Source organism: Eucyclogobius newberryi, unplaced genomic scaffold (genome assembly GCF_026437365.1).
Source record: "Eucyclogobius newberryi isolate DKJ021-1_F unplaced genomic scaffold, fEucNew1.0.hap1 SCAF_2, whole genome shotgun sequence".
Taxonomy (NCBI): Eukaryota; Metazoa; Chordata; class Actinopteri; order Gobiiformes; family Gobiidae; genus Eucyclogobius; species Eucyclogobius newberryi.
Window position 1 is genome coordinate 37,582,056 of NW_027315834.1, and position 26,867 is coordinate 37,608,922.

The 26,867-nt window shown below is 43.5% G+C and overlaps 1 protein-coding gene across 1 annotated transcript; it reads right to left on the bottom strand.

Moving 5' to 3' along the window:
• Positions 1-1,923: 1,923 nt before the first annotated feature.
• slc26a1 (solute carrier family 26 member 1) lies at positions 1,924-17,533 on the bottom strand. Its single transcript, XM_072455238.1, has 8 exons — positions 17,472-17,533; positions 13,536-13,974; positions 10,948-11,142; positions 9,603-9,849; positions 6,600-6,831; positions 6,337-6,520; positions 4,906-5,193; positions 1,924-2,520 (listed from the first exon to the last, which is right to left on the bottom strand). Exons 2-8 carry the CDS (start codon positions 13,938-13,940, stop codon positions 1,945-1,947), a joined length of 2,127 nt encoding a protein of 708 aa, XP_072311339.1. The 5' UTR covers positions 13,941-13,974; positions 17,472-17,533; the 3' UTR covers positions 1,924-1,944.
• Between the last annotated feature and the right edge of the window lie 9,334 nt (positions 17,534-26,867).

Genomic DNA, 26,867 nt, shown 5'->3' on the forward strand with positions numbered 1-26,867 from the left:
CTCCCACAAACTATCCTCTTATTCTGCGTAAAACCGTCTGAAATGCACGGATTGTTCGCTCATATTTCAGTGTTTTTATCAGTCGTTAAAATGCAAATCGCAAATCTGATCATTAACAACTCTATCAGTGTTTTTTTTTTAGTGGAACTGTTGTGTTTGGACAACAAAGTACAAATACAAGTACATTTTAAAATAACGCTTTCAATCTTTAACATTTTCGCTTTCATTTTTGTCTTCATTCTCCTCATTAATTCTCCCTTTTTTTTGTGCAAAATTTTCCTTGTCAAAACCTGAACAATCAGAAAGAAATCTGATTGCTCACATCAGATGACATTCCAATAATCTGATAACTCCAGAAGTTGGATAATGATGGGATTTCTGGTGTGCGTGTAGACAGTGTAGGTTATACTTGTATGTAATCTTTCTTTACTCGACTGTAAAAACTACACAACTCTTTTATTTGGGTCAAGTATTCCACATTAAGGCAGCATCAGTCAAATGTTATCAAAAGACACAAAAGTAAAAATAGATTTCAAACGTGACTGTCGTGCAACAAGATCATTTCGTACACGTGTACATTTAATATTGTCGGTAAAAATGACATGAGTTTTACGGCAGACAACCGTCCACGTGTGGCAATAACACTGAAATGAAGTTAATCTTTAGCGTCGCAAAAAACGTCTTCCGTCCGGCTCGTACTCGGGAACGTTAAAGATTCGCGAGTCGCACGTGTCCGAGATGAGCCTGGAGTGACAGAGTGACCACGGTAACCACAGTCGGGGTCGTGTGGAGGTCAGAGGTCCACAGGGAAGGACGCACGTTTGAGAGTTGGACCGTAAACGCCTGTGATTGGGCGGGATATTGTCTCTGGCAGGGTCAAAGTCGAAGTGTAAAATGATGAGTATTTGCTTCACTTGTAAAAAGACAACTTCTAAAAATAGTTTTCTTTGCCTTTTTAAAATGAACATGTTAAAGCTGCTTAAAACCAGTGCACATTTACATAGAGACAATCCTGACACTACTGTGAACAATGCGGCTCAGTCTGTATTCGTTTCCTCTCCGAGAATGTAAAAGTTCATGTAGATCAGAAATAATAATACATCATAATAATAATATAAATGACCACAGAAGCTAAAACAAAATGTCAGATTGGTAATTGCTACGTGAAACGACTAAATACGAGCTCAGATTCCTGGATTACAGTGACTATGCTTATGAAAATCTGTTCATTATCTGATTCCTGGATTAATCAGATTATTGAAATGATAGAAAATACTTGTTAAAACTATATTATTATTTACTTGTATTACTTTTATATAATTGTTTTTTCTTTATTGTATTTATATTATGAAAAGGGACAAAAGTATGTGTATGATTAATAAAATGTTGCGTAACAGTTAAACAGGTGTGAGTAATCTGATTTCATTCAGGTCGTTCACACTTGATCAGGTTTTGACTGGGAAATGGTGGGGAAAAAAAAAGTTAGATTTAAAGAAAGTAGAACAACAATCAGGCAGAAATCAGACGACGTTTCAATAATCTGAAAACTCGGATCAGAAATCAGATAATGATCAGACCTTTACATAGACACTGTTACTAGATCCTGCTCCTTTTTAAACCTGGCATTGAACAGTTTCAGAGCTTGTTCTGTCTATAATCACTACCGTCAGCACCGTCAAAGAGTTTATCTGCAAAAACGGATACGCAAAATATACTTCGAGACTTTGCTTTTTGCCAAAATATAATCTGATCCAATACAAATATCAAATCATGATCTTGATATCATTGTTATGCCGATTTGACATGAGAACAGTAACACAAACGCGACATGTGTTTTACAAATGAACTCGTCTTTTCCACAGTCGTTCAAAACACAAACTTTGCTCGAACGATCTACCTAAAGCCCCCCCGACATTTGCAGTGTGTAACTTCAGCGCCGGCCCACTACGCCTCAGACGTGGCCGTTTTGCCCTCTCCTCGCGCCGCTTCACCCGCCACGGCACGTTCCACCGCCCCGTGCACCGTGTGGAACAATAACTGGCTCATGCGCCGGTCGCTCTCCCCAAAGAACCCTCCGTTTCGCAGAGCGTCTATCACCGACGTATTGCAGCTGGCCAGAAACACGCCGACCCCGATGTCCCCGTACTCTTTCACCGCCGTTTTGAGCGCCGCCGCGCCCGCCGAGTCGACAAACGGGACGGCGGAGCAGTCCAGGACGACTGTGTGGAAGTCCAGCTCGCCGCGAATGAGCCCGAGCACCACCTCACCGGCGTTTTGGTCACCGTTGGCGTTCTTGGGGGACAGCTTGGCCTTTTTCTGCTGCTTCCTCCGCCTGGTCAGCTCCAGGAACGGCTCGACTCCCACGCGCCGGTAAAGGGCTTTGAGAAAGGCGTCTTTGTTGGCGTAGTACAGCGGGGCCTGGTAGCGGAGCACGCACACTCGAGCTGGCGGCAGCAGGTCTTTGTATTCGTCCACGTCCTCGTAAAGGTCGGAGTCGCAGGCCCGCCCGAGAAGAGAGACCTGAAAGAGACACGGGACAGTTGGTGTTTACGTTGATCTACTGTAGATAGTGTTCGAGTTTTGCACAGTACGAAGAACATTGAATGGCAACAATGGGGGCCAGGGGCTCTAAATAAGCCCCTCACGCTGCTGACTCATTTACATAAAGTCCACATTTTGCAGCTGAATTGCCGCTGGGACAAAAGACGACCTGAAAGGCTCTGTTCTGCAGCTCAGCCGGAGGAAACGCTCGCTCCGTTTGCTTTTCTGAGCAGTTTGTCTAAGTTGTGTAAGAAAAGTTGGAGGATGCAGCGGGGGGTGGTCCTCAGGTCCATTCAAATGGTACTTTTCAGAGTAGTTTTCAGACCTCTACTTTGAGGTTTGAAGTGACAGTAATTTGAACTTGAGTGAAAGTTGTGGTTTCTCTTCCCACTGTGAATAATTCTAGTGTTTTATGAACGATTAAATGCTTCATTTTACCTTTAGGCAGTTGTTTTTGTGGTTATTCCTTGGAAATAGCAGAATCTGTAGGTGAATAGGACAAAACCTTACATTTAAAGATATACATTTTAAACTTCTCCTGTAGTTTACTCACATAAATGTAAGGACAATTTGTATGACAAGTTTTTCATCATGTAATATTTTTACATAGAAATAAGGCATTTTATGTGTAAAAACGGCCAAAACTGCACCTATTTGGGACATTTCTTTGTTCATTTTGCTTACAGTTTAGATACAAAGAAATGTACGTGTATGTATGAGGAGATTTTGCATATCTAGACTTAAAACTTTAATGAAAATCAGGCTCCAAATTAGATCTCAACAAATCCTTTGTCCAAATTTTATTAAGTACGAGATTGTAAAGTTTGGTGCAACTTTAAGAGGTCATCTTTATGCCTCTGTGGGAGAAAAATGCATCAAATTCAATTAAATAATAAAAGAAACATTACAGCGGGATCATTTTGTTGTTTCCACATGAAAACCAACATGTAGAGAGAGTAAAGTGACAAAAAACAATAGAAAAAAACAAACAGTTTTGCATATAGTGTTTGGCTGTCCAAACTCATTTTAAATACATTTGACTAAACTGTTGCTCACTACTCATTTCACTCCCTTTTACTTGAGTAATATTATCGTAAATGTTTACTCTACCAAACTCTGCTCAAACACTAACCAGCAGTGCATGAACTAGAAACTAATTTGACGTGACACTGATACAAACGTTGAGTTAAAAAGAAGGAATTTCCTGATCTTGCTTCTACTTCAGCAAAACAAAACACTGTGTACCTGAACGTGTGTCTATTATCAGCACTGGAAGGTTCTTATCTGATCCTGAACAGCTCAAATCTTATCGCGAATTCTCTACTAACACAAACAGAAAAGGCACCACGGTAAATATTGACCCCTGAAAATATTGTTCCTTCTCTCATTTATGGAACAATATGTGAATGCAGTCGTTATTGTGACACGGTGGAGTGTTACGTTATGTTGAATGTAAGTCTTCCATTACTGTATAAACTGATTTACTTCAATAATGGGATGAAATATGAAGCAGGTGTTTACTCTGAACGACCACAATCCTCCTCCATATTGTACTGAACATCAACCCTCTCGTCCTCCGCCGGGATACTTAGACTTTTGAATATTCCGGCTGCAGTCGACTCAATTCTAAAAGGAGCACGCTGGCCAACGTTTTTTCAAAAACGGCGTCCGAACAACTACAACTGAAGGTTTTTCTACGCTGGTTTTTCTGGACGAATGAGGGATTATACCGGCTTTACCCAAAGACAAAACCATGAACCAGAAAACCAGAAACCAGGTGAGTAGTGATGAATTAAACAGTATATTCATGTGTATCAGTAAAAAGACACACCCACGTCTCAAAGATGACTTACTCCTTTAAAATCACCCCAAAATACTTTGAAAAAACAAATGTTGGTCGACCAAGACACCACGATGAATTGATTTATGATGAATCACTATTGACCAGTGAATCTAAACTATGACGAAAAGTAACATTCCAAATTGTTTTTATATGAAAAAATCTACTTTATGTTCAGCAGAGTTCATTTTGTAATACATCTTATCATAATTAGAATAAAATGTACCTTTTCTGGTTGACTGAAACTAAAAAGAATTATTGACAAAAACTTTTTAGTCAAATTAACGCTGGTCGTCAGGTACTAGATTAAAACAATTGCCACCCACATTGTCTCGCCCGCTCCGCCCACATTGTCTCGCCCGCTCCGCCCACATTGTCTCGCCCGCTCCGCCCACATTGTCTCGCTCGCCCGCTCCGCCCCCAGCGGCTCGCCCTCTCCGCCCACAGCGTCTCGCCCGCTCCGCCCACATTGTCTCGCCCGCTCCACCCCCAGCGGCTCGCCCGCTCCGCCCACAGCGTCTCACCTTCGGGTTCTGGGTCTTGTAGATGACGACGCTCATGGAGAACACGATGCCCACCAGAAGCCCCAGCTCCACACTGATGAGCACCGTGCCCGCCATGGACACGAGCCAGACCACGGTGTCCTCCCGACTGGCTCGCCACATCGCCGGGACGTCCTTGAACTTCCTGAGCGCCCCCCGCAGGCTGACGATGATAATGCACGCCAGGACGCACTTCTGGAGAGCGTAGAAGAAGGGCGCAAAGAACAGGAGGACGAGGAGGACCACCAAGGCACTGATGAGACTGGACACCTGGTACAGAAAATATCTATTTATATTTCTCATTCAAAACGGTGGCCATATTTTTATACACTCGCAGTCAGGAAGTCTGTAACTGAAGTCTATGCTGAGCCCAATTATAATTTCTATTAAGAAATTCAGTCTTTCATTTAGTGTCATAAAAGATGTTTTAGGATGCGATGCCTGGTTTTTGTGTCGCACTGTGTTGTGTTAAAGCGGATTTAGAGTCCAGCGTCAAATCAACGCACCTGAAAGCCAATGAGGACGCTTGCGGCTCTTGCTGAGATGTGAACGGGCACTTAGGCAAAGGCTGTGATTGGTTGAGCCACAAACACTATGTGAAAAACTGCTTAAAAACAGCTTGAAATGGCAGAGGTTTGGCACAGAAATGTCTGAACATGAACCGTATGGGATAATTTATTGTCTTGTAAATAATTAAATGAAAATTATCCTTTGGATTCCCACAATGCACCTGAACATGTGGATCTAGGGTGAGTGTTTTGCACTGGCAGTTTGGCATCATTTTGATCTTCTTGTGTTTGTATTGTGTTTAAATCACTTTTATTTTATTTGGCATGCCCTTATTTTATATTATTTTAGCACAGTCTATACTCTACATTGTTTTGTGTTGCACTAAAGCAAGTTCCTAGTTTGTAAATTGTTCACAGACAATGGCAATAAACTAAAGCTATAATCTGCAGTTGCTACCATTAAAGGCGTAATGGACGATTTTTCGACGATTTGAGAACTCAAGCGGAAGTGCGCAGGCCACTCCCCCTGTGGGGACGCACAAAAATTGTTTATTATAATTAGCCAGACGGATCGCATCTCTCGTTTCCCAGAGATTTCCGTCTCTTCTGAGTCAGCTCGAACTGTCTTTCTCTGTCTTAATTTTGTCCCGTACACTGAGGGAACTATATTACGATAGATCCATGCGCTTAGGCACGCGGAAACGTGCTGCTCATGGGGACGAGCTGCACGCGGCTGCAGGTGAGCGGTAGGTGCGTTTTATGATTGATACGTGGCAGGACTAATCGGCAGTCTACGCCACGAAGAAATGAGACTCAGATTTGGGCCAAAAAAATCGTCCATTACGCCTTTAAGTAAGGTTTTGATGTGTAAAAAGTCATGTTTTCAGTTTGAGTTGAAAGTCACCTGTGTCTGGCAGCCAGTGGAGTCCTTCACCATGGTTTTGGCCAGAGCAGCACTCGCGGTGAAGCAGTGAAAGAATGACGGGATGATGTTGCAGAGGCCGATCGCCAGCATTTCTTGATTTGGTCGCACCGTGTAGCAATGTTTTTTAGCCATCATCTCAGACAGTGACACAGTGAAGGCAAAACTTGAGAAGAAAAGAACAATCTGTTAATTCAAGAAAGTTTAAAATATCGAAATGAGTTAAAAGAGCAGTTAAGAGTCACCTGATGACAGCAAGTGGAATGGCGTCCAGAGCTACTTGTGGCACGATGTCGATGCTGGGTGCTCTCGGGGGGATGAAGCCTGTGGGAATGTGCCCGGAAATACTGGAGCTGTATTTACCGTTCAGGTCTCCAAAATGGCTGCCGAGCGTGGCAACTGCCACCACCACCAGCTCAGTGGGCAGAGGGATCTTCAGGCGGTCTTTGTAACGGTCCTGGAGCTCTTTACCGGCCACTACAACAGAAGGTAGCATGTTATTAGGCCCGAGCGCCACAAGCTGGCGAGAGGCCTATTAATCTCGTAAGGCCGTGCGAAGCACGGCTGCGAAAGTGCGCACGTAGTGCGCACGAAATCGAGCGCGAAGCGCTCGCCCACTTCCAAACACTCACTAACGCACTCCTCCACTCATGCACGCCCCGTGCATACTAATTAGTTGTAGGAAAATGGAACATTACCGTTGTAAACGGGCGAAGCCCGTGCAAAAGTTCGCACTAAACGAGCACTTTACATTGGGATGACGACCGCTTCGCGGTCGTCATCCCCATATAAAGCACTCATTTGCGCTAAGTAGCTCACGAATACGTTCCCCATCTCTTGCATGTTCCGTGCATATAAGCATGTAATGCAAAAATTGAACATTATTACTGTATAGAGGGCCAAAAACACAAAGTGGGCGGAGCCCACTCAAAATTATCGAAAGTACCCGTCAGTGACCAGGGACCCACACCATGAGGTAGGAAAGCGCGAGCGCTTTCCGAAAATGTATAGTTTATGATATTTGAAAAATGGGAAACATTGTTTTCGCATCGGAATATTATTCTTTCTTTCTTTCTTTCTTTCTTTCTTCTTCTTCTCGGGACCAACCCCCCTATTTTTCACCCAGTGAACATTGACGAAAAGTCACAAAAATTTGCACACCTCTAAAAATCGTGCCTCTCTACATTCTGGCTATTTCCCTTTTCTAAAATAAAAAAAATTGGCGCGTCAGCGCCACCAAATGTACCAAAAATGCATTGAGAGATGGGAAATGACCCAAAAAAAATCTGATCGTAGAATCATGAAATTTGGCGCAGAGGTAGATGGTGACAAGAGAAGTAAAAAATATTATTACGGCAACGCCGTCCCCCGAACCAAATGTCGGCCATATTGCTTCAAAAATGGCTAAACATGACTTCGGAGTCTTTCCAAACGTCGTACTTTTACGAACTCCTCCCAGGGCGTTGGCCCTAAAAAGCTGAAATTTGGTGAAAATGCTACTGAGGAGTGGGACATCAAAAGTTATCCAAATTACATTGATACCTCTCACGGTCTCTGTGCGGCGAAGCCGCAAACTGTAACTAAAATTTCAGAAATCTCCCATATTTAAAATTTCTGCCGTTTGCGCAGATAAAGTCCGAATTGCGTCAAATTAGAATCAGTTGTTAAACTCTTTGCCCTAAACCTACTTGAAGTGAAATAAATTCATTTGGCGCCACAGCGCCCCCTACAGATTTTATATGGAGGTTAAATGTTTAGTTTTGCGAAATTATATGAAATTTGACACACAACTCAATTTTAGCATCCCCATCAAAAAAGTCAATGAGACCCATGTCATAATTGTTATGGCGTTGCCGTAACGATGACCGAAACCTCCCATGTTATTCCAATGGGGCCAGAACATGTTTACACTTTAGACTTTCACAAACTCCTCCCAGGGCGTCAGCCCTATTAACCTGAAATTTGGTGAGACTCATCTTCAGGACCATCAAAAGTTATCCACATTTTCATTCAAAGAGTCACGGTGTCTGTGCGGCAAAGCCGCACATTTTGCCAAGAATTCAAAATAAAATTGCTTTTTGATGGTAAAACAAAGGGGAGAACATGTGACAGCGTCACAGATTCAGCAGTAGGCGTGATAAAAGGACAATTGGGGCGCGTTAGCGCCCCCTCCTCTTGCGGCGTGGCGGCGGTGTGGCGGCGGCGTGGCGAGGGCCGATCATTGCCGCTTGCGGCTATATTTAGCATTATTATTCATCTTTATGTTGTTGGAGTTAAAACGTCTTGTTGGTCTAAAACAGTGTCCAGACGACTACAACTGAATCTTTTTCTACGATGACGAATGAGGGATTACGCCGACTTAACACTAAGTTTATTTAGCATCTCAAAATTCCCATTGGTTTGACACTAGGTCTGAAGTGTGACGACGTGTTTTAGAACAGGCTTCTGTTTTGTAATTTGCAGAAATGGAACACTTCATAAACATTAAGTTTAAGAGGCATTATATCGCAGTTATAAGCAAATCTATAGTAACTGTCTCAAACTGTCTTTTAGCCTAATTAAACTGCTGAACTCTCAATAACTTGACAAGCAAATGCACTTCTACATTTATAATGCACTTAACTATCACAAGCACTTTGTTGTTATTTTATATATTTCTAAATCTGAATCTACAATCTATATTGTATCTGCTGTTTCTGAGTGTTTGTTATTCTTAATGTTTTGTGGCGGCAAATGTTTCGGGACAATAAAGTGTATTCTGGGCTCTCCAACAACTTACAAGCAGTGAAGGATTCAGGAATCATATTTCATACATATTGTGCTGAATCATATGTCTATTACCATTGTTAATGTTTACTTAAATTACCTAGCTGTGCACTAATAATGGTTAATGTTTTCTAGGCCTCAGACTGTAATCCATCACCGCTAAATTGTTATCGTTCTTTCTTTAAATCGATTCCATTAGCTCACTAGGTCACTAGTTCGACCGCTGAAAGAGTTATGTAGAAGTATATCTCTGGAGGAAGAAGACCCCTGCTATATTCTGTTTTATATACAAATGTAAAGAAAGTCACATTCAAAGCCTCTTCACCTCCTGACGACACACAATTCACACAGTTTTGAACCGGCAACCTTTCCGTTCCAAGTCGCTGCCGATTTACCTATGCCACCGTCACCACATAATTGTCCTAAAACAGAAAAAAACAAACCAAGATGTCCCGGCAAAGGCTCGAGTTGCCTTGAATTACCCAGAACGGAGATGCAGATGGCGCTGGTGACGAGGTCGCAGAAGTTGGTCTTGTGAATGTTTGCAAAGATGTTGAACCATGTGACCAGGACGACGGCGGGGCCTTGGTGACGGGGAATTTTCAGCCCCAGGAGGTACTTCGCCTGGACGGTCAGGATGGTAAAGGAGGCCCCTGTGGCAAAACCGTCCAGCATGGGAGAAGAAAGGTAAACGGAGACGAAGCCCAGGCGGAAAACTGCCATGAGAACCTGAAGAGTGGAAACAAACACGCCTCAAGTAAAAGGTTCAGTAAATAACGTGTCTGTGCTGCTGTTATCTCTGCCGGGACTAATCTGGCGGTACTTCATACAGCACTTTGACAAACTGAAAGTAACTGTGTTTTTAAAAGAATGTTTTTGAAGTGAACTGATCTAGTAACATTTAAAACCGCTCTGATTATGTATAAAGTCACTGAGGAACAAAACTCAGACAGAGAAGGAAGTTATGGATTAAGGAAAGAACAACAGTTTCATATTGAGTATAGAAGTTTAAAAAATGTGCAAATATTAAACTTTTTTTACGTAAGAAAAAACGAGACACAAATGCACTACAAATGCTGATGCAAAAAAATGTTTCTAATGTGTTTTTAGGATTAAAAATTGTATATTTCGTACTTTCCGGACTATAAGTCGCCAAAAAATGCACAATAGAGAAGAAAAAATATACAAGTCGTACTGGAGTATGAAATGCGGTTGCAAGAGTGAAAATAACAAATAATATCACATATAAGTCGATCCGGAGTATAAGTAAGTATAAATATAAGTATAAGTCGCACCCGGCCAAAACGATGAAAAAAGGTGCGACTTATAGTCTGAAAAATACGGTATTCATTTTTAAAATGTTGAATTGCAAGTTATATTTACCTAAACTTTTTGTCTAAAATGTAATGTAAATGAGCTATAAATGTATGTAAAACAGTGGGAAGTTGCACTTTTAAAATGTGTCCACAATGTATTACAAATATTGTGTTCAAAATATAATTAAAAAGTGATTTATCTTCAAAAATAGGGTACAAACAATAGCTTTCTGTTTACAATGTATTACTACAAAACTGCCGTACACATAGTAAATTGCACAACCTGTCCCACTTTTACTACTTTTTGAGGAGATTTTAGGTGGTCACCCGGGATTTACTTCCTTTACGTGTCATTTTATTTTTCAAATGTATTCTTAGTTAGAAAGTCTCTGTAAATAGTTCTATTCTAAACAAAAGTGAAGGTGTTTTCACTGCCATAAATAATAGTTTGACCGGGCACACGAGTTACACACACATTCATTGTAATCACAGATGAGACTCGTGTTTTCACCTGATAAATACCGGCCAAACACGTCAGCGTCGCAGCCACCAGAATCGCATAAGACTCTTTCTCAAATTCCAGCCCAAACAGCTCGATGGTTTTGGTCGTCACGTTGACGTCCAGTGAGCCGTTTAACACGTCCAGTCTGGATATGGAGTCTTCGCTGGTATCAAAGCCGGCCAGGAACACTTCCCTGTCCACCACCTGGAGGAACATATCAAGTCTTTATTTATTTAAATTAATGTAATAAAATCAATAGACAAATTTGAGTTGTGACAAATAGTTTAAGATTTAAGATAAGACAATGGGGAAATTTTGGTGTTGCAACGCAGGTAGATACAGAAGTAGGAGAACAGATAACTTATAGAAAGCTCTAAAAAAAAAACAACCTTAATAGAAAACCTCTTATAAACAAAATTCCTATAGACAGAACCTCTCATATTCTTAATAAGGAATAGAGAGAAAAAATAAAAATGTATTATAATAGTGGTAAAGTAAACACTCTTATTTACATCAGTTATATGCACATGAATATGACATTGTTGCGTATGAGTATTGCACATGAATATGACATTGCGTATGAGTATGACAGTAATTGCACATGAATATGACATTATTGCGTATGAGTATTGCACATGAATATGACATTATTGCGTATGAGTATTGCACATGAATATGACATTATTGCGTGTGAGTATTGCACATGAATATGACATTATTGCGTGTGAGTATGACAGTAATTGCACATGAATATGACATTATTGCGTATGAGTATTGCACATGAATATGACATTGAGTACGAGTATTGCACATGAATATGACATTATTGCGTATGAGTATTGCACATGAATATGACATTGTTGCGTATGAGTATTGCACATGAATATGACATTATTGAGTATGAGTATTGCACATGAATATGACATTGTTGCGTATGAGTATTGCACATGAATATGACATTATTGAGTATGAGTATTGCACATGAATATGACATTATTGCGTATGAGTATTGCACATGAATATGACATCATTGCGTATGAGTATTGCACATGAATATGACATTATTGCGTGTGAGTATGACAGTAATTGCACATGAATATGACATTATTGCGTATGAGTATTGCACACGAATGACATTATTGCGTGTGAGTGACAGTAATTGCACATGAATGACATTATTGCGTATGAGTATTGCACATGAATATGACATTATTGCGTGTGAGTATTGCACATGAATATGACATTATTGCGTGTGAGTATGACAGTAATTGCACATGAATATGACATTATTGCGTATGAGTATTGCACATGAATATGACATTGTTGCGTATGAGTATTGCACATGAATATGACATTATTGCGTATGAGTATTGCACATGAATATGACATTATTGCGTATGAGTATTGCACATGAATATGACATTATTGCGTATGAGTATTGCACATAATATGACATTATTGCGTGTGAGTATGACAGTAATTGCACATGAATATGACATTATTGCGTATGAGTATTGCACATGAATATGACATTATTGCGTGTGAGTATGACAGTAATTGCACATGAATGACATTATTGCGTATGAGTATTGCACATGAATATGACATTATTGCGTATGAGTATGACAGTAATTGCACATGAATATGACGGTATTGCATATAGTTAGGATAATTCTGATTATATTTAGTAAAAGAACTACTACTGAAGTACTCCATTCTGTTACTTAAGTAAAAGTACAGAGACGGGAGCAAAAAAAAAAAAAACACTTTGGTCAAAGTACAAAGACGGTACCACAAAAAATACTTTACTTAAGGCGTAATGGACAATTTTCCGGTAATTTGAGAACGCAGGTGGAAGTGCGCATGCCACTCCCCCGTGCGGACTGATACAACACACACATGCGCTTGTTTATTAGCCCGTACACTGAGGGAACTATATTATGATAGATCAATACGCTTAGACACGCGGAAACGTGCTGCTCTCGTGGGGACGAGCCACACGCGGCTGCAGGTGAGCAGTAGGTGCGTTTTATGATTGATACGTGGCAGGACTAATTAGCAGTCCACGCCACGAGGAAATAAGACTCAGATTTGGGCCCAAAAAATCGTCCATTCAACCTTTAAGTATTAAAATACCCGTTTGAATGAAAGATGTACTTTCACACACATTTTGAAACTTATGTAGTGCTCTTGATACAGATGTGTGCTGATTTTAAGCAAGAACTGAATTAATTACAATTATCAATTATATTGATAATTATTATATAATTTTTTTATTCATATATTTTTGTTTGCTCAAAGTATTTGTCTTGAAGTCAAAACCTTCAGGCACGTTGTCATCATAATGTGTTTAAAAACAGTCCAGTTAAAATTTAATTGGTGGAGTAGAAAGTACAGACACTGCTCTCAAATGTAGTGAAGTAAAAAGTAGTAAAGTACAGATACCTAAAAATATACAGTACTTTTTCTTTTGTACTTTGTTGCTCTCTTGCACTACCTGGTCTTCAAACACACCCTCACTGTACGTCATTTTGGTCCAAAACTATCATCATCTGAAGCGTTCAAACCTGATCATTTGGATGTAACATGTACATTACCTGTCCGACCATCAGGCTCATGAGGCTGAAGATCCCCACTGACACATGTCTGGAAGTGCCCATGAGGAAGTAGATGATGTTGGCGTAGAATGACGTGTACAGGCCGTAAATGGGGTCCACCCCGGCCAGCAGACAGTAGGCGATGGCTTGCGGCACCAGGATAATCCCCACGATGAGCCCAGACATGACGTCGCCCCCCACGTACTCTTTGAACTTGTACTTAGGAAGCCAGCGCACGACCGGGAAGAAGCCGGTCAGGGTGGAGCGCACTTTGGACATGGAGCAGTGGACTCCGTGTTTCACTTTGGATTTGAGCCGGGAAACGACCGATGAGCGCCGGCGAAGCTGGCGTTCCAACAGCGGCGGCGGGTCAGGGCAGGAATCGGAGGTCTTGAGCTGATCCATGGTTCTGGGGAGGATGAAGTGGTTAGAGGTGGTCCTGGAAACACATGAGGGAAGCGGTGAGCAACAAGTGATGAGAACTGGGTGCATTATTAGACTGATGACATCATGTTGGGGTCACAGCACATGTCAGGGGCCAGTCACATTTGTAGCAGATGTAATAAATAGGAAAAACTGACCTGGAACATTTTTCAACCGACATATTTTAGCTTAAAGAATAGTTTTTCATGAAAGATCGTCGGCTCAGTTTACTCACAAACCCGATCGCCAGCTTAAAACCCAATAGGACAAAACAGTAGGGTGGTACAAAGTGTCAAAAATGGTCTGTCTGAGAAGAGGGAAGATGTGATCTAACTACAGAGGGATCACGCTCCTCAGCCTCCCTGGTAAGGTCTATTCAAGGACACTAGAGAGGAGCATCTGACCGATAGTCGAGCCTCGTATTCAGGAGGAGGAGAATGGGTTTCGTCAGCTCTATACTCTCCTCTCGAGGGTTCATGGGGGTTTCCAGTCCGCACAAGCTTTGTGGGTCTGAAGGCTTTTGACCCTCTGAGTGTGCTCTGAGAGTTAGGGCTCCGGGCCCTTTGTTCGGGGCCGACCGGTCACAAGGGAAGGGCAGAATTACACATCTAACAACACAGGGCAACATAGCCTGAAATTGATTTGAATTACACAAAATCTAATTTGGTCAACAATAAAAATGTATCTAATTTCCCTTCACAGCCTTAGGTAGAAGATCAATTAAATTAAGCCTGTTTATGTTTTTCTTAACCAAAACAGCAATAAACAAAAGGTTTACATTGCCTCTAGGTCCCAGTCGTAATACATTTATCTCACTGAAATGTCACGATACAATGGAATAATATAATTTTCAACAAAAACAATGCTGGATCTCAGTCAAGGAGCTGACACGGTGGCCTTTCGCTCCGACGTAACAGTCTTCAGTAGCAGCTGTGTCTCCTGGTGATAAAGCTCTTCATATCAGCCATAAAACAGTCCAGCAGCAGCAGATTGGCCCTGGCATTACAACAACTAATGCTGTAATTATTACTTCCAGCTGCAAAACACAGGGATTCAGCTGTTTTTTGTTTGTTTAAAAAAAGCCATATTTTGCACAAATTATATTAATAACATTGAAAACGGCTTTGGTTCACAGTATCAATCTTGTTTTTAAGCAGTTAGCTTATATTTTTTATATTTTTATTTTATTCATCTTTTAATTCATTCATTTTTCCCTCTATTCCCTATTAAGAATATGAGAGGTTCTGTACAGTTTTTTTTCTCTTGTATCTACTTGCGTTGCAACACCGAAATTTCCCCATGTGTGGACAAATAAAGGCATATCTTATCTTAATATGTTGCACTAGATGTTTTACTCTATTTGTTTTTTGTTTTTATATAGTGATGTATAAGCCAGAGGTCTAAACCTACAAACTGAATAAATATAAACTATAGTCCAAATTAGAGGTGGGCAATATATTATTATTGTTTATAGCAAAAAATGTGGTTTAAAAAAAGAGCTGATTGAAAATGAAAATAAAGGTTGGGTAAAGTGCGATATTGCTGAATTTTTGGCAGACATTTCACATTTATCTGATAATTAAACCTCAACTTTTAAAAGGAACATTGCAGATTAATCAACACCAAACAATGTGAATGTGCCAGTTATCTTAGTGCTTTAGTTGTCCCTTTGCCAGAAGTGAAAACACATAAAAACACACATCAGACATTACAAAATATACAATAAAACTGCAAAGGCAAATACACTTATATACAACTAGTGCTCACAAATATGTGTTTGCACAAGCCACTTTTTAGCATCAAATTGAAATAATATCTGACTATTGTTATCGGGATATCCCAACAACAACAACAACAACAACAACAAAATAACAATATTCCTTTTGTCAAATTTGTCAAATCAAGATTACAATTCTGAATTCAAACGATTTTAACTCCTCTTGCAGCGCAGTGAATATATGTGATACTGTGATATATGTGTAAATATACTTGAAACTACAGTGTGTGACTTTAGGACGACGTAAACATGACTCACAAAGAAGGTTTCTCTCTCGCAGAATTGTCGCTTTACGAGATAAACTTAAACCATTGAAACCAAAACCTGACCATTTGTGCCGTAGCGACCAACTCTGAACAGCCTGAAACAATTGATTAGATTCCGTGACCAATCAATGACTCGCCCTTTGATCATGTGGTACAACAGGCTTTTAATGGTGAATGGTTTAGCGGCTTTTATGTCAGACCGATGAGTTAATCAAGTCGTCAGTGAGGAACGTTTTTTGATATTTTGTGTTTCTTGATTTGAGGTAAAATCTACACATTCTTAAGCTTTGGAGAGTCAAACGTTTGTGATGCTGAAGCTGTTACATTCAATCTTAAAGGAGACCTATGAAGCTTTTCTCCCAGTGCTTAATATTGAACTTTAACATAAAAACATCGTCATTTTACCTTTTTTTTTAATTGTAAACTGAAATATTGATCAAAAGCGGCTTAATAATAGAAACAAATTCATCGACTTCCTGTTCAAACCTGCAGAACTGATAAGCCCCGCCTCTTCATAGCGACGTCTCACCGTAACAAGCCGCAGATTGTCATTTACATGTTTTTTAGTTTTGAAAAGTGTCTATGGGACATTTGCATCCTACGTGTAAGAATCGGAGTCTTCATTTCTCACATAATCACAGCCGAGTACAGGGATGTGGGCGGGGATAGGGGGTGGGTGAAAACACTCGGGCCTCAGTTGCAGGACAATACAGGACGGATCACTTTCAAAATACAACTCTGATGAACTAAAGAGGCGGGAACGCTGTCGTGACCAGGTTAAAAGCTCATTAAAGTTGATTTTGCACAATACGTCCCCTTTAAACAAGTCAGATTAAAACTCTTGAATCGTATTTGCTGCAACAACCGCACTGTCAATGTTTGTCTATTCCCAACTCATAGATCATTCACCTCCACGTTCACTAATGTTTTAACAGGTTAAATGAAGTGCCAGAGGACGGTTTACTGCTGTCTGTGCCCTCACAAAAGATTACCACAAAAGATTACCACAAAAGATTACCACAAAAGATTACCACAAAAAGAGAAAAACAAATAACTATTATAGCGTTTTGCCAACGACTTACAACTTAAAAGCAGAGTTTGTAACATTCTGGAGGTGGAAAGTCGCCCATAAAGTTAAGAACATACATTTTAGTGCAATAAAACCATCCATAAGGTTCACTATGTTCAACCATTGACTTTGTTCCACACTTTCTCCCACCATAAAAGTTTCATAGTTCACCTTTAGCGATAACATAATAATAATATGACAATAAGATTAGTGCGGCTTTAGACATTTACAGGCCAAGTCGACAGGTTGATTATTTACCTTTCAGTGGATGCAACGCGACGTACCAAACTCACAAGGCTCACAGTTCAAATCGACTTAAAACTATACGGTGCGACACGAATCTGAGAGACGATGTGTTGAAAGCGCACACTGGTCGGGAGCGGTGCAAACACGCGCCTCACCTGCAGAATCAGTGGCTCGGAGACAGACGGAGGCGCTGAGCAAATGCCCCGAGCGGCGGAGTCGGGTCTGAAGTCGCACGAGCTGTGAGGAGGACCGCCCGTGAATGAATAAGTCCCACAGGGGAAGAGCCGCGTGCTATTGGTCCAGTCCCAGAAAATGGGCCGGACATCTCTCTAAATGCGAAATGTGGAAATGTGCCTTTAGCTGGGGCATGGTTTACATGTTTATCCGTGTTGTACTTCATTTAGAACTGTAGTTTAAGTGCTATTTGCAGAAATGATTGTCTTTTAATATTCTACTCGGATTAAAGTTGTGAAATGCACATGCTAAAGTGACAAAGCTGAGTAACCCAATACATTTTACACTGATATAGGCTGTATGAGAATGTCAGCTGTGTGGGGAAAAGCAGCATGACTGAAGTGGTCACATTAACCTGTAACATTAACACCTGGATGTGTGTTATGTGTGTCATGTGTGTCATGTGTGTCATGTGAGTGTCATGTGTGTGTGTGTACTGCAGGGCAAACAGAGAATAAATGTAGTTCTACAGGATTAGGATAACCAGAGTCATCAGTAAAAGTGCTGCTGACGTGCTCAGATGTGGTCTGGTGTGCGGGTACAACAGGAAGTGTCCGAGAGGTGTGAGTTTCACCCTCTCAAACGTGCACGAAACAATCAAAAATACAACTGTGAGGAAACGCCGTTAACGTTGACTTCGCATGATATTATTTTTATGATTTAATCTGTATTCAACGTGGGAATTGTGTTGTGTGCGAGAGTCGTAGAGCTGCTTATAATTTCTGAATATATGCTAAATTATCTATATTTGCCTTTGGTTGGTTTCCTGGTATACCGTATTTTCCAGACTATAAATGCATAATAGAGAAGAAAAAAACGTAGGAAATGCGGTTGCAAGTGTGAAAATAACAAATTATATCACATACAAGTCGCTCTGGAGTATAAGTATATAAGTATAAATATAAGTATAAGTCGCACCCCGGCCAAAACTATGAAAAAAGGTGCGAATTATAGTCCGGAAAATACGGTATTTAGTGGTATAAAACATCTGTACATTTGCTTCTGGGTATTTTCGCTAAAAGACACACATGCAAAAGAGTTACATTTGAGCAGATATTGGCAAGAATTATTGAATTTATGAATATTTTATCTGACAATATTTGTGAGCTGACATCAGGCGACACTGAGAGAAGTGTCACCACTGCTTCTGTTAAATCAGGCTAAATGTGCAGATGATGTTATTAATGAAGATGATAGATTATAGATCATACCATAGAGACAGTTCTGATTTCTGAATGAAAGTTTGTTCTTCCAGACAAGAACAGGCCTGTGCTTTAGTGCGAGTGGGCTGCTCCGTGACTCGTGCCTCAAAGACGGCTTTGTCAGAGTTTGTTTGCGAGACTTTTATGCGACAAGATCTATTCACTTCCTGACAAGCTTCCTGTTTGTTTATCCAACATTTTGAGCACTTCATCCAGCATTTTGAGGACTTTTCATATCATACTATCATACGTTGTGTTAAAGGGTTAATTACTGCTATGGCAACAGTCCTACGTTTACTTGTCACGACCCGAGCAGCTGTTCACTCTGCGTTTTGAGTTTTTTCTGCGGCTAAAATCCACAACAGTCTTCTTGAAGATGTGAGACAGGCTTCTGCTCTGACAATGTTACAATCCAAGCTAAAAACAATTAGCATATGACACGAAAGGATGTTTTATGCACTCTTCTCTTTTAAAGCCATCATTATTTGCATTTGTTGCTGTTTGTATTGTGATTTGAATGCATCTTTTCCTTGTCCTATAAAGCACTTTGAATTACTCGTTGTGCTCTTCAGATAAACGTTCCAAGCCCCACGGACGAGGCGGTTTGAGTTGCCATCGCACTGTATTTCGAGTCTATAAATGATGCCGTCTAATACAATGTGTTTTCCGTTACATTCTCAGGATCACTGTTCCTTTAAAACCGCACCGGCCGCCTCCGTCTGTCCCGGCCCACATCTGAAATCCCTCCGTCCGACAGGCAAAAACAAAAGCCCGCTCACTCACCCGCGCACGACCCATCACTCCCCGCAGGACGTCCAGGAGGAGGAGGAGGAGGAGGAGGAGGAGGAGGCGCCGCCGCCGGCTGCCCCACGCCTCCCGCTACCTGCCCCGGCATCGGCACCGCAGCCCCGGCTCTCCGCGGCTCCACATTGAGGGTGATGCTGTCTGGCGGCTTCCTGCTTCCTCCCGCAAAGCATCACGGGCTCGGTCTGGTCCCCCGCTGAGAGACGGGGGGGGGGGGCTGAGAGCAGGGCAGGAAGGGGAGGAGGGAGCTGCCGGTCGCTGTGGTTACGGGGTCGGTGCGGTAAGCCTGTCACAATAGACAGAAGGAAATGGGATGAATGATGATGCTGAAACTAGGGATGTCGAGGAATCAAATTTAAGTGATTATTGTGAGAAAAAAACATCACGATTTAAGGATTTTTCACGATTATTGAGATTGTTATGAAACAACAATTAAATCTTTATTTTTCTTTCATTCTCGTTATCTAACATAATCCTCAAGTGTGGGAGCGGATTTACAAAAATGAACCTTCTGAAAGACAAAATAAGGTAAATATGACCAAAACAGATACAAAATAAGTGATTTATATTTAAGTCTATTTTTTTTTTATTTTTGGAGATTTAAGACTTCATTTTCTCTTCAATTAACTGAACAATCTCCACATCCCTAACCGAAACTCCTTGATGTCACAGACACAGTAACCATGACGCCTTTTTAAATGTTCCGTGTCGTGAAAAAGCACGAGCTGCAGACAATAAATAACGAGCCATAAAAGAAGAACTTTGTCTTCAGCGCGGATTATTCAGGCAAACATTATCCACAGCAAACACTTCAGAGCCTCAACACTCTTATTCCTCCAGCTCTATTTCAACTAAATATGTGGTCAAATGTACTGCCAGTGGCTTATTCACTGCTCCGATTGGATTAAATGTATTTCATAAACCGAATGGGCCTGAATACAACATACTTTGCTAAAAATAGTGATAAAATGCTAAATATCATGTGCAATGTATTGCCACATGTATGTTGTGATATTACCGTATTTTCTGGACTATAAGTCGCACCTTTTTTTCATAGTTCTGGCCGGGGTGCGACTTATAATTATACTTTTATACTTATACACTGAAGCGACTTATATGTGATATTATTTGTTATTTTCAGACTTGCAACTGCATTTCATACTCCAGTGTGACTTGTATGTTTTTTTCTTCTCTATTATGCATTTTTGGCTGATGCGACTTATACTCGGGTGCGATTTATACTCCGGAAAATACATTGTGTTATCTTGAGCCATGTATCGTGTATTGTGTCATGAGGGACTTTGTGATACCCAGCTCTGTGGCCTAAATATGTTTTTGAAAGGATATTATGGGCTGCAAATATCGGTGACATGGGAAGCTTTTCTCACGCAGCAGAATTGGTCTGACATGGAAATTTGAGCTGATTTGGCACCAACACTTTCCTCTTTTTCCTTACGTTTACGTCTATTTGTGCTCACGTTTCATTCCCAGCTGATCCTCAACGCATCAGAGTTGTCTTTTTGAACAAACTAATGACTGAAAAGAAAAATATAAGAGCAATTAGGCTAAATAATGTGTCTGTATGTTTACAAAATGAAACACAATTTGTACTTCAGATGAATGCATTGTTATGGTTTATTTTGGAAAACTTAAAAAGCTAATGTGTGTGGGCTTTGCTCTGGGGTTATCTTATCATCACTATCTGCAAATATTGGTTATCAGCCACAACAGCAAAACAAATATTTGATTGGTGTTGGCGCAGAAAGATCCATATGAAACGGTCGTGAAGCATGTGTAGTATTTGGTGTATTTTATTGAAATGTAATGTTTCAAAGCGACATCATAATGTAGGCAATAAGTATGCAGGGAAAACAAGTAAAAGTACAGTATTTCGTAGTATAAGTCACACCAGCCAAAAAATGCACAATAGAGAAGAAAAAAAAAAACATATATAAGTCGCACTGGAGTATAAGTCGCACCAGCCAAAAAATGCACAATAGAGAAGAAAAAAAACATATATAAGTCGCACTGAAGTATGAAACGTGGTTGCAAGTGTGAAAATAACAAATAATATCACATATAAGTCGCTCCGGAGTATAAGTGAAAGTATATAAGTATAAATATAAGTATAAGTTGCACCCCGGCCAAAACTTATAGTCCGGAAAATATGGTATGTTTTTTCTGAGCATTTAAAGCAAGGACGTGATGGGTGGAGCAGTTAAATGAAGTAAAAACAGTAAATGTGTATTAGAGTGTGGTGCAAGTGTACGCTTTGTTCACCACCTCATGATGTCACTGGGTGGAACAGAGACTCTTCAGCGCTGGAGAAAGCGATGGATCAGTAATGATGATTCAGAGTGACCTGGACATGCATGAAAGAGCGGGAACACAACTCCAGGTTCTATGTGGTGGACAAGAGACGCTCACAAACAGCTCTTTACACAGTAACGTGAGTATTTGAGGAAGGATCCTGCTCATGTGGGACACGTTCGACTCATTAACCCCTTGAGTTGATGGTAAATGCCTTGCTTGGAATGTAAATGTGTCATAAAGATTAGAGGAACGCTGGAAAAGTAATCCTCTTGTGTTTACCTTCAACAGGAATGGCTTCATCCCTCTTGACTCGGTGCCTGCCGTCCCTGTGTCCTTGGGCAAGACACATTGTCCACTTGTGTGCAGCACCTAAAGGGCAGATGATAATAATACATCACCTTAAAAACACTTTGCTCAAAATTACTCATTCCCTTATGTGACCTGCTGGCTCCAGTAATTATTACATGTTTGGCCTCTGTCCAGTGGAGACATGACTGACCAACTGTCCACAAACTGTCCACAAACTGTCCACAAACTGTCCACTAAGTTAAACTATCACTGAATATAATGTTAACAACAAAAATGATGCTGATTAAGCGACAAAAACATCTCTTGAGGCGAAGGAGCGAATACAGCAAAATCCTGATAACGTTTCTCGAGATGACGAGGAATCTTGTCTCTTGAGTGTGAGTTTGGTGCAGATGAGTGACATGAGCTGATGAAGGTAGAGGAGAGAAGAGGAGGTGCTGCTCTGCCTCTGCTCTGCTCCTCACACTTTACACCCTGTCCAGACTGAACTGTGCGCTGAGAGAGACCCACCTCCTCCACGACCTCCTCCATGACCTCCATGACCTCCTCCATGACCTCCATGACCTCCTCCACGACCTCCTTCTGACCTCCACGACCTCCTCCATGTCCTCCTCCACGTCCTCCTCCACGACCTCCTCCATGACCTCCACGACCTCCTCCATGACCTCCTCCACGACCTCCTCCATGACCACCTCCACGACCTCCTTCATGACCTCCACGACCTCCTCCATGTCCTCCTCCACATCCTCCTCCACGACCTCCTCCATGACCTCCACGACCTCCTCCATGACCTCCTCCACGACCTCCTCCACGACCTCCTCCATGACCACCTCCATGACCTCCACAACCTCCTCCACGACCTCCTCCATGACCTCCTCCATGTCCTCCTCCACGACCTCCTCCACGACCTCCTCCATGACCTCCACGACCTCCTCCATGTCCTCCTCCACAACCTCCTCCATGACCTCCTCCATGTCCTCCTCCACGACCTCCTCCATGTCCTCCTCCATGACCTCCTCCATGTCCTCCTCCATGACCTCCTCCATGACCTCCTCAACGACCTCCTCCATGTCCTCCTCCACGACCTCCTCCATGACCTCCTCCACGTCCTCCTCCATGTCCTCCTCCATGTCCTCCTCCACGACCTCCTCCACGTCCTCCTCCACGACCTCCTCCACGACCTCCTCAACGACCTCCTCCATGTCCTCCTCCACGTCCTCCTCCACGACCTCCTCCACGACCTCCTCCACGACCTCCTCCACGACCTCCTCCATGACCTCCACGACCTCCTCCATGTCCTCCTCCACATCCTCCTCCACGACCTCCTCCACGACCTCCTCCATGACCTCCACGACCTCCTCCATGACCTCCTCCACGACCTCCTCCACGACCTCCTCCATGACCACCTCCATGACCTCCACAACCTCCTCCACGACCTCCTCCATGACCTCCTCCATGTCCTCCTCCACGACCTCCTCCATGACCTCCACGACCTCCTCCATGTCCTCCTCCACAACCTCCTCCATGTCCTCCTCCACGACCTCCTCCATGTCCTCCTCCACGACCTCCTCCATGTCCTCCTCCATGACCTCCTCCATGACCTCCTCAACGACCTCCTCCATGTCCTCCTCCACGACCTCCTCCATGTCCTCCTCCATGTCCTCCTCCATGTCCTCCTCCACGACCTCCTCCACGACCTCCTCCACGTCCTCCTCCACGACCTCCTCCATGTCCTCCTCCATGTCCTCCTCCACGACCTCCTCAACGACCTCCTCCATGTCCTCCTCCATGTCCTCCTCCACGACCTCCTCCACGACCTCCTCCATGACCTCCTCCACGACCTCCTCCACGACCTCCTCCATGACCTCCACGACCTCCTCCATGTCCTCCTCCACGACCTCCTCCATGTCCTCCTCCACAACCTCCTCCACGACCTCCTCCACGTCCTCCTCCACGACCTCCTCCACGACCTCCTCAATGACCTCCTCCATGTCCTCCTCCATGTCCTCCTCCACGACCTCCTCCATGACCTCCTCCACGACCTCCTCCACGACCTCCTCCATGTCCTCCTCCACAACCTCCTCCACAACCTCCTCCATGACCTCCATGTCCTCCTCCACGACCTCCTCCATGTCCTCCTCCATGTCCTCCTCCATGACCTCCTCCATGACCTCCTCAACGACCTCCTCCATGTCCTCCATGTCCTCCACGACCTCCTCCACGACCTCCTCCACGTCCTCCTCCATGTCCTCCTCCATGTCCTCCTCCACGACCTCCTCCACGACCTCCTCCACGTCCTCCTCCACGACCTCCTCCATGTCCTCCTCCACGTCCTCCTCCACGACCTCCTCCACGACCTCCTCCACAACCTCCTCCACGACCTCCTCCATGACCTCCTCCATGTCCTCCTCCACGACCTCCTCCATGACCTCCACGACCTCCTCCATGTCCTCCTCCACAACCTCCTCCATGACCTCCTCCATGTCCTCCTCCACGACCTCCTCCATGTCCTCCTCCATGACCTCCTCCATGTCCTCCTCCATGACCTCCTCCATGACCTCCTCAACGACCTCCTCCATGTCCTCCTCCACGACCTCCTCCACGTCCTCCTCCATGACCTCCTCCATGTCCTCCTCCACGACCTCCTCCATGACCTCCTCAACGACCTCCTCCATGTCCTCCTCCACGACCTCCTCCACGTCCTCCTCCACGTCCTCCTCCACGTCCTCCTCCATGACCTCCTCCATGACCTCCTCCACGACCTCCTCCATGACATCCTCAACGACCTCCTCCACGTCCTCCTCCACGTCCTCCTCCACGTCCTCCTCCATGTCCTCCTCCACGACCTCCTCCACGACCTCCTCCACGTCCTCCTCCACGTCCTCCTCCACGACCTCCTCCACGACCTCCTCCACGACCTCCTCCACGACCTCCTCCATGTCCTCCTCCATGACCTCCTCCATGACCTCCTCCATGACCTTCTCCATGTCCTCCTCCTTGACCTCCTCTATGACCTCCTCCATGACCTCCTCCATGTCCTCCTCCATGACCTCCTCCATGACCTTCTCCATGTCCTCCTCCATGACCTCCTCCATGTCCTCCTCCACGACCTCCTCCATGTCCTCCTCCATGACCTCCTCCATGACCTTCTCCATGTCCTCCTCCATAACCTCCTCTATGACCTCCTCCATGAACTCCTCCATGTCCTCCTCCATGACCTCCTCCATGACCTTCTCCATGTCCTCCTCCATGACCTCCTCCACGTCCTCCTCCATGACCTCCTCCATGACCTCCTCCATGACCTCCATGTCCTCCTCCACGACCTCCTCCACGTCCTCCTCCATGACCTCCTCCATGTCCTCCTCCATGACCTCCTCCATGACCTCCTCAACGACCTCCTCCATGTCCTCCTCCACGACCTCCTCCACGACCTCCTCCACGTCCTCCTCCACGTCCTCCTCCATGACCTCCTCCATGTCCTCCTCCACGACCTCCTCCACGACCTCCTCCACGTCCTCCTCCACGACCTCCTCCACGACCTCCTCAACGACCTCCTCCATGTCCTCCTCCACGACCTCCTCCATGACCTCTTCCACGTCCTCCTCCACGTCCTCCTCCATGTCCTCCTCCATGACCTCCTCCACGACCTCCTCAACGACCTCCTCCACGACCTCCTCCACGTCCTCCTCCACGTCCTCCTCCATGACCTCCTCCATGACCTTCTCCATGTCCTCCTCCATGACCTCCTCCATGACCTCCTCCATGACCTTCTCCATGTCCTCCTCCATGACCTCCTCTATGACCTCCTCCATGACCTCCTCCATGACCTCCTCCATGACCTTCTCCATGACCTCCTCCACGTCCTCCTCAAGAAGACCACGGAGGTCACGCTGATTGTCACGTGACAGAGCCGTGTGGTGGACAGGGTTGCGCAGAGGATGAGAGGTGACACCTCCTCCAGTCTGAGCTCTGTTAGAGGCCGCAGGGCCCGCGCAGGGCCCCGTGTGTCTGCGGGGGACAGCACACTGTCCCAGGACAGACATTGACACGGTTTGTCTCCTGTTAAACGCGTTACGTTTGCACACATTAGTTTGGCCACAGAGTCCGGCCGCACCGCGTGTTGTGCCACTTTAAACTTCATTCACCACTAATTGACACAGATATGCACCTTGTATCGTCTCAATGTCGCTCCTCGACCCTCTGCAGATTGAGTAGGAGTCTGAGGCAGAACACATGATTAACCTCAAACCACCACATTTCTTCTCCTCAGCACTTTTCTGATCTTCAGTAAACAATAAGTACTTAGGAGCTCTGCACTTTCACTGAGGACATGATGGCGGAGTAGTGGCTCCCTCTAGCGGACACAGCCCGTATTAGCACATAGTGCAGTGACAAGCTCTTGAATGATTCTCTTAAAGCAGCAGGTAGTTTGCTCTGACTTACATTTCCCACCACTGATCAGACCTTTTCTTGCCTCATTATTTTATGTAACCATAAAAGTAATTTGGCCTTAGCTTATTCAGCATGGAGAAGCTTTGTGGTTTGGCCTTAATATGTGGAACACATAAGCATGTTTATTTACTACATAAAACATGCTGTTTCAGTTCTGGTGCTGTTCTATTAAAACATTAGATTAAGACCAACTCCTGTTGTGTAATTTTGGTAATTATGTTCTTCGTACAATATTGT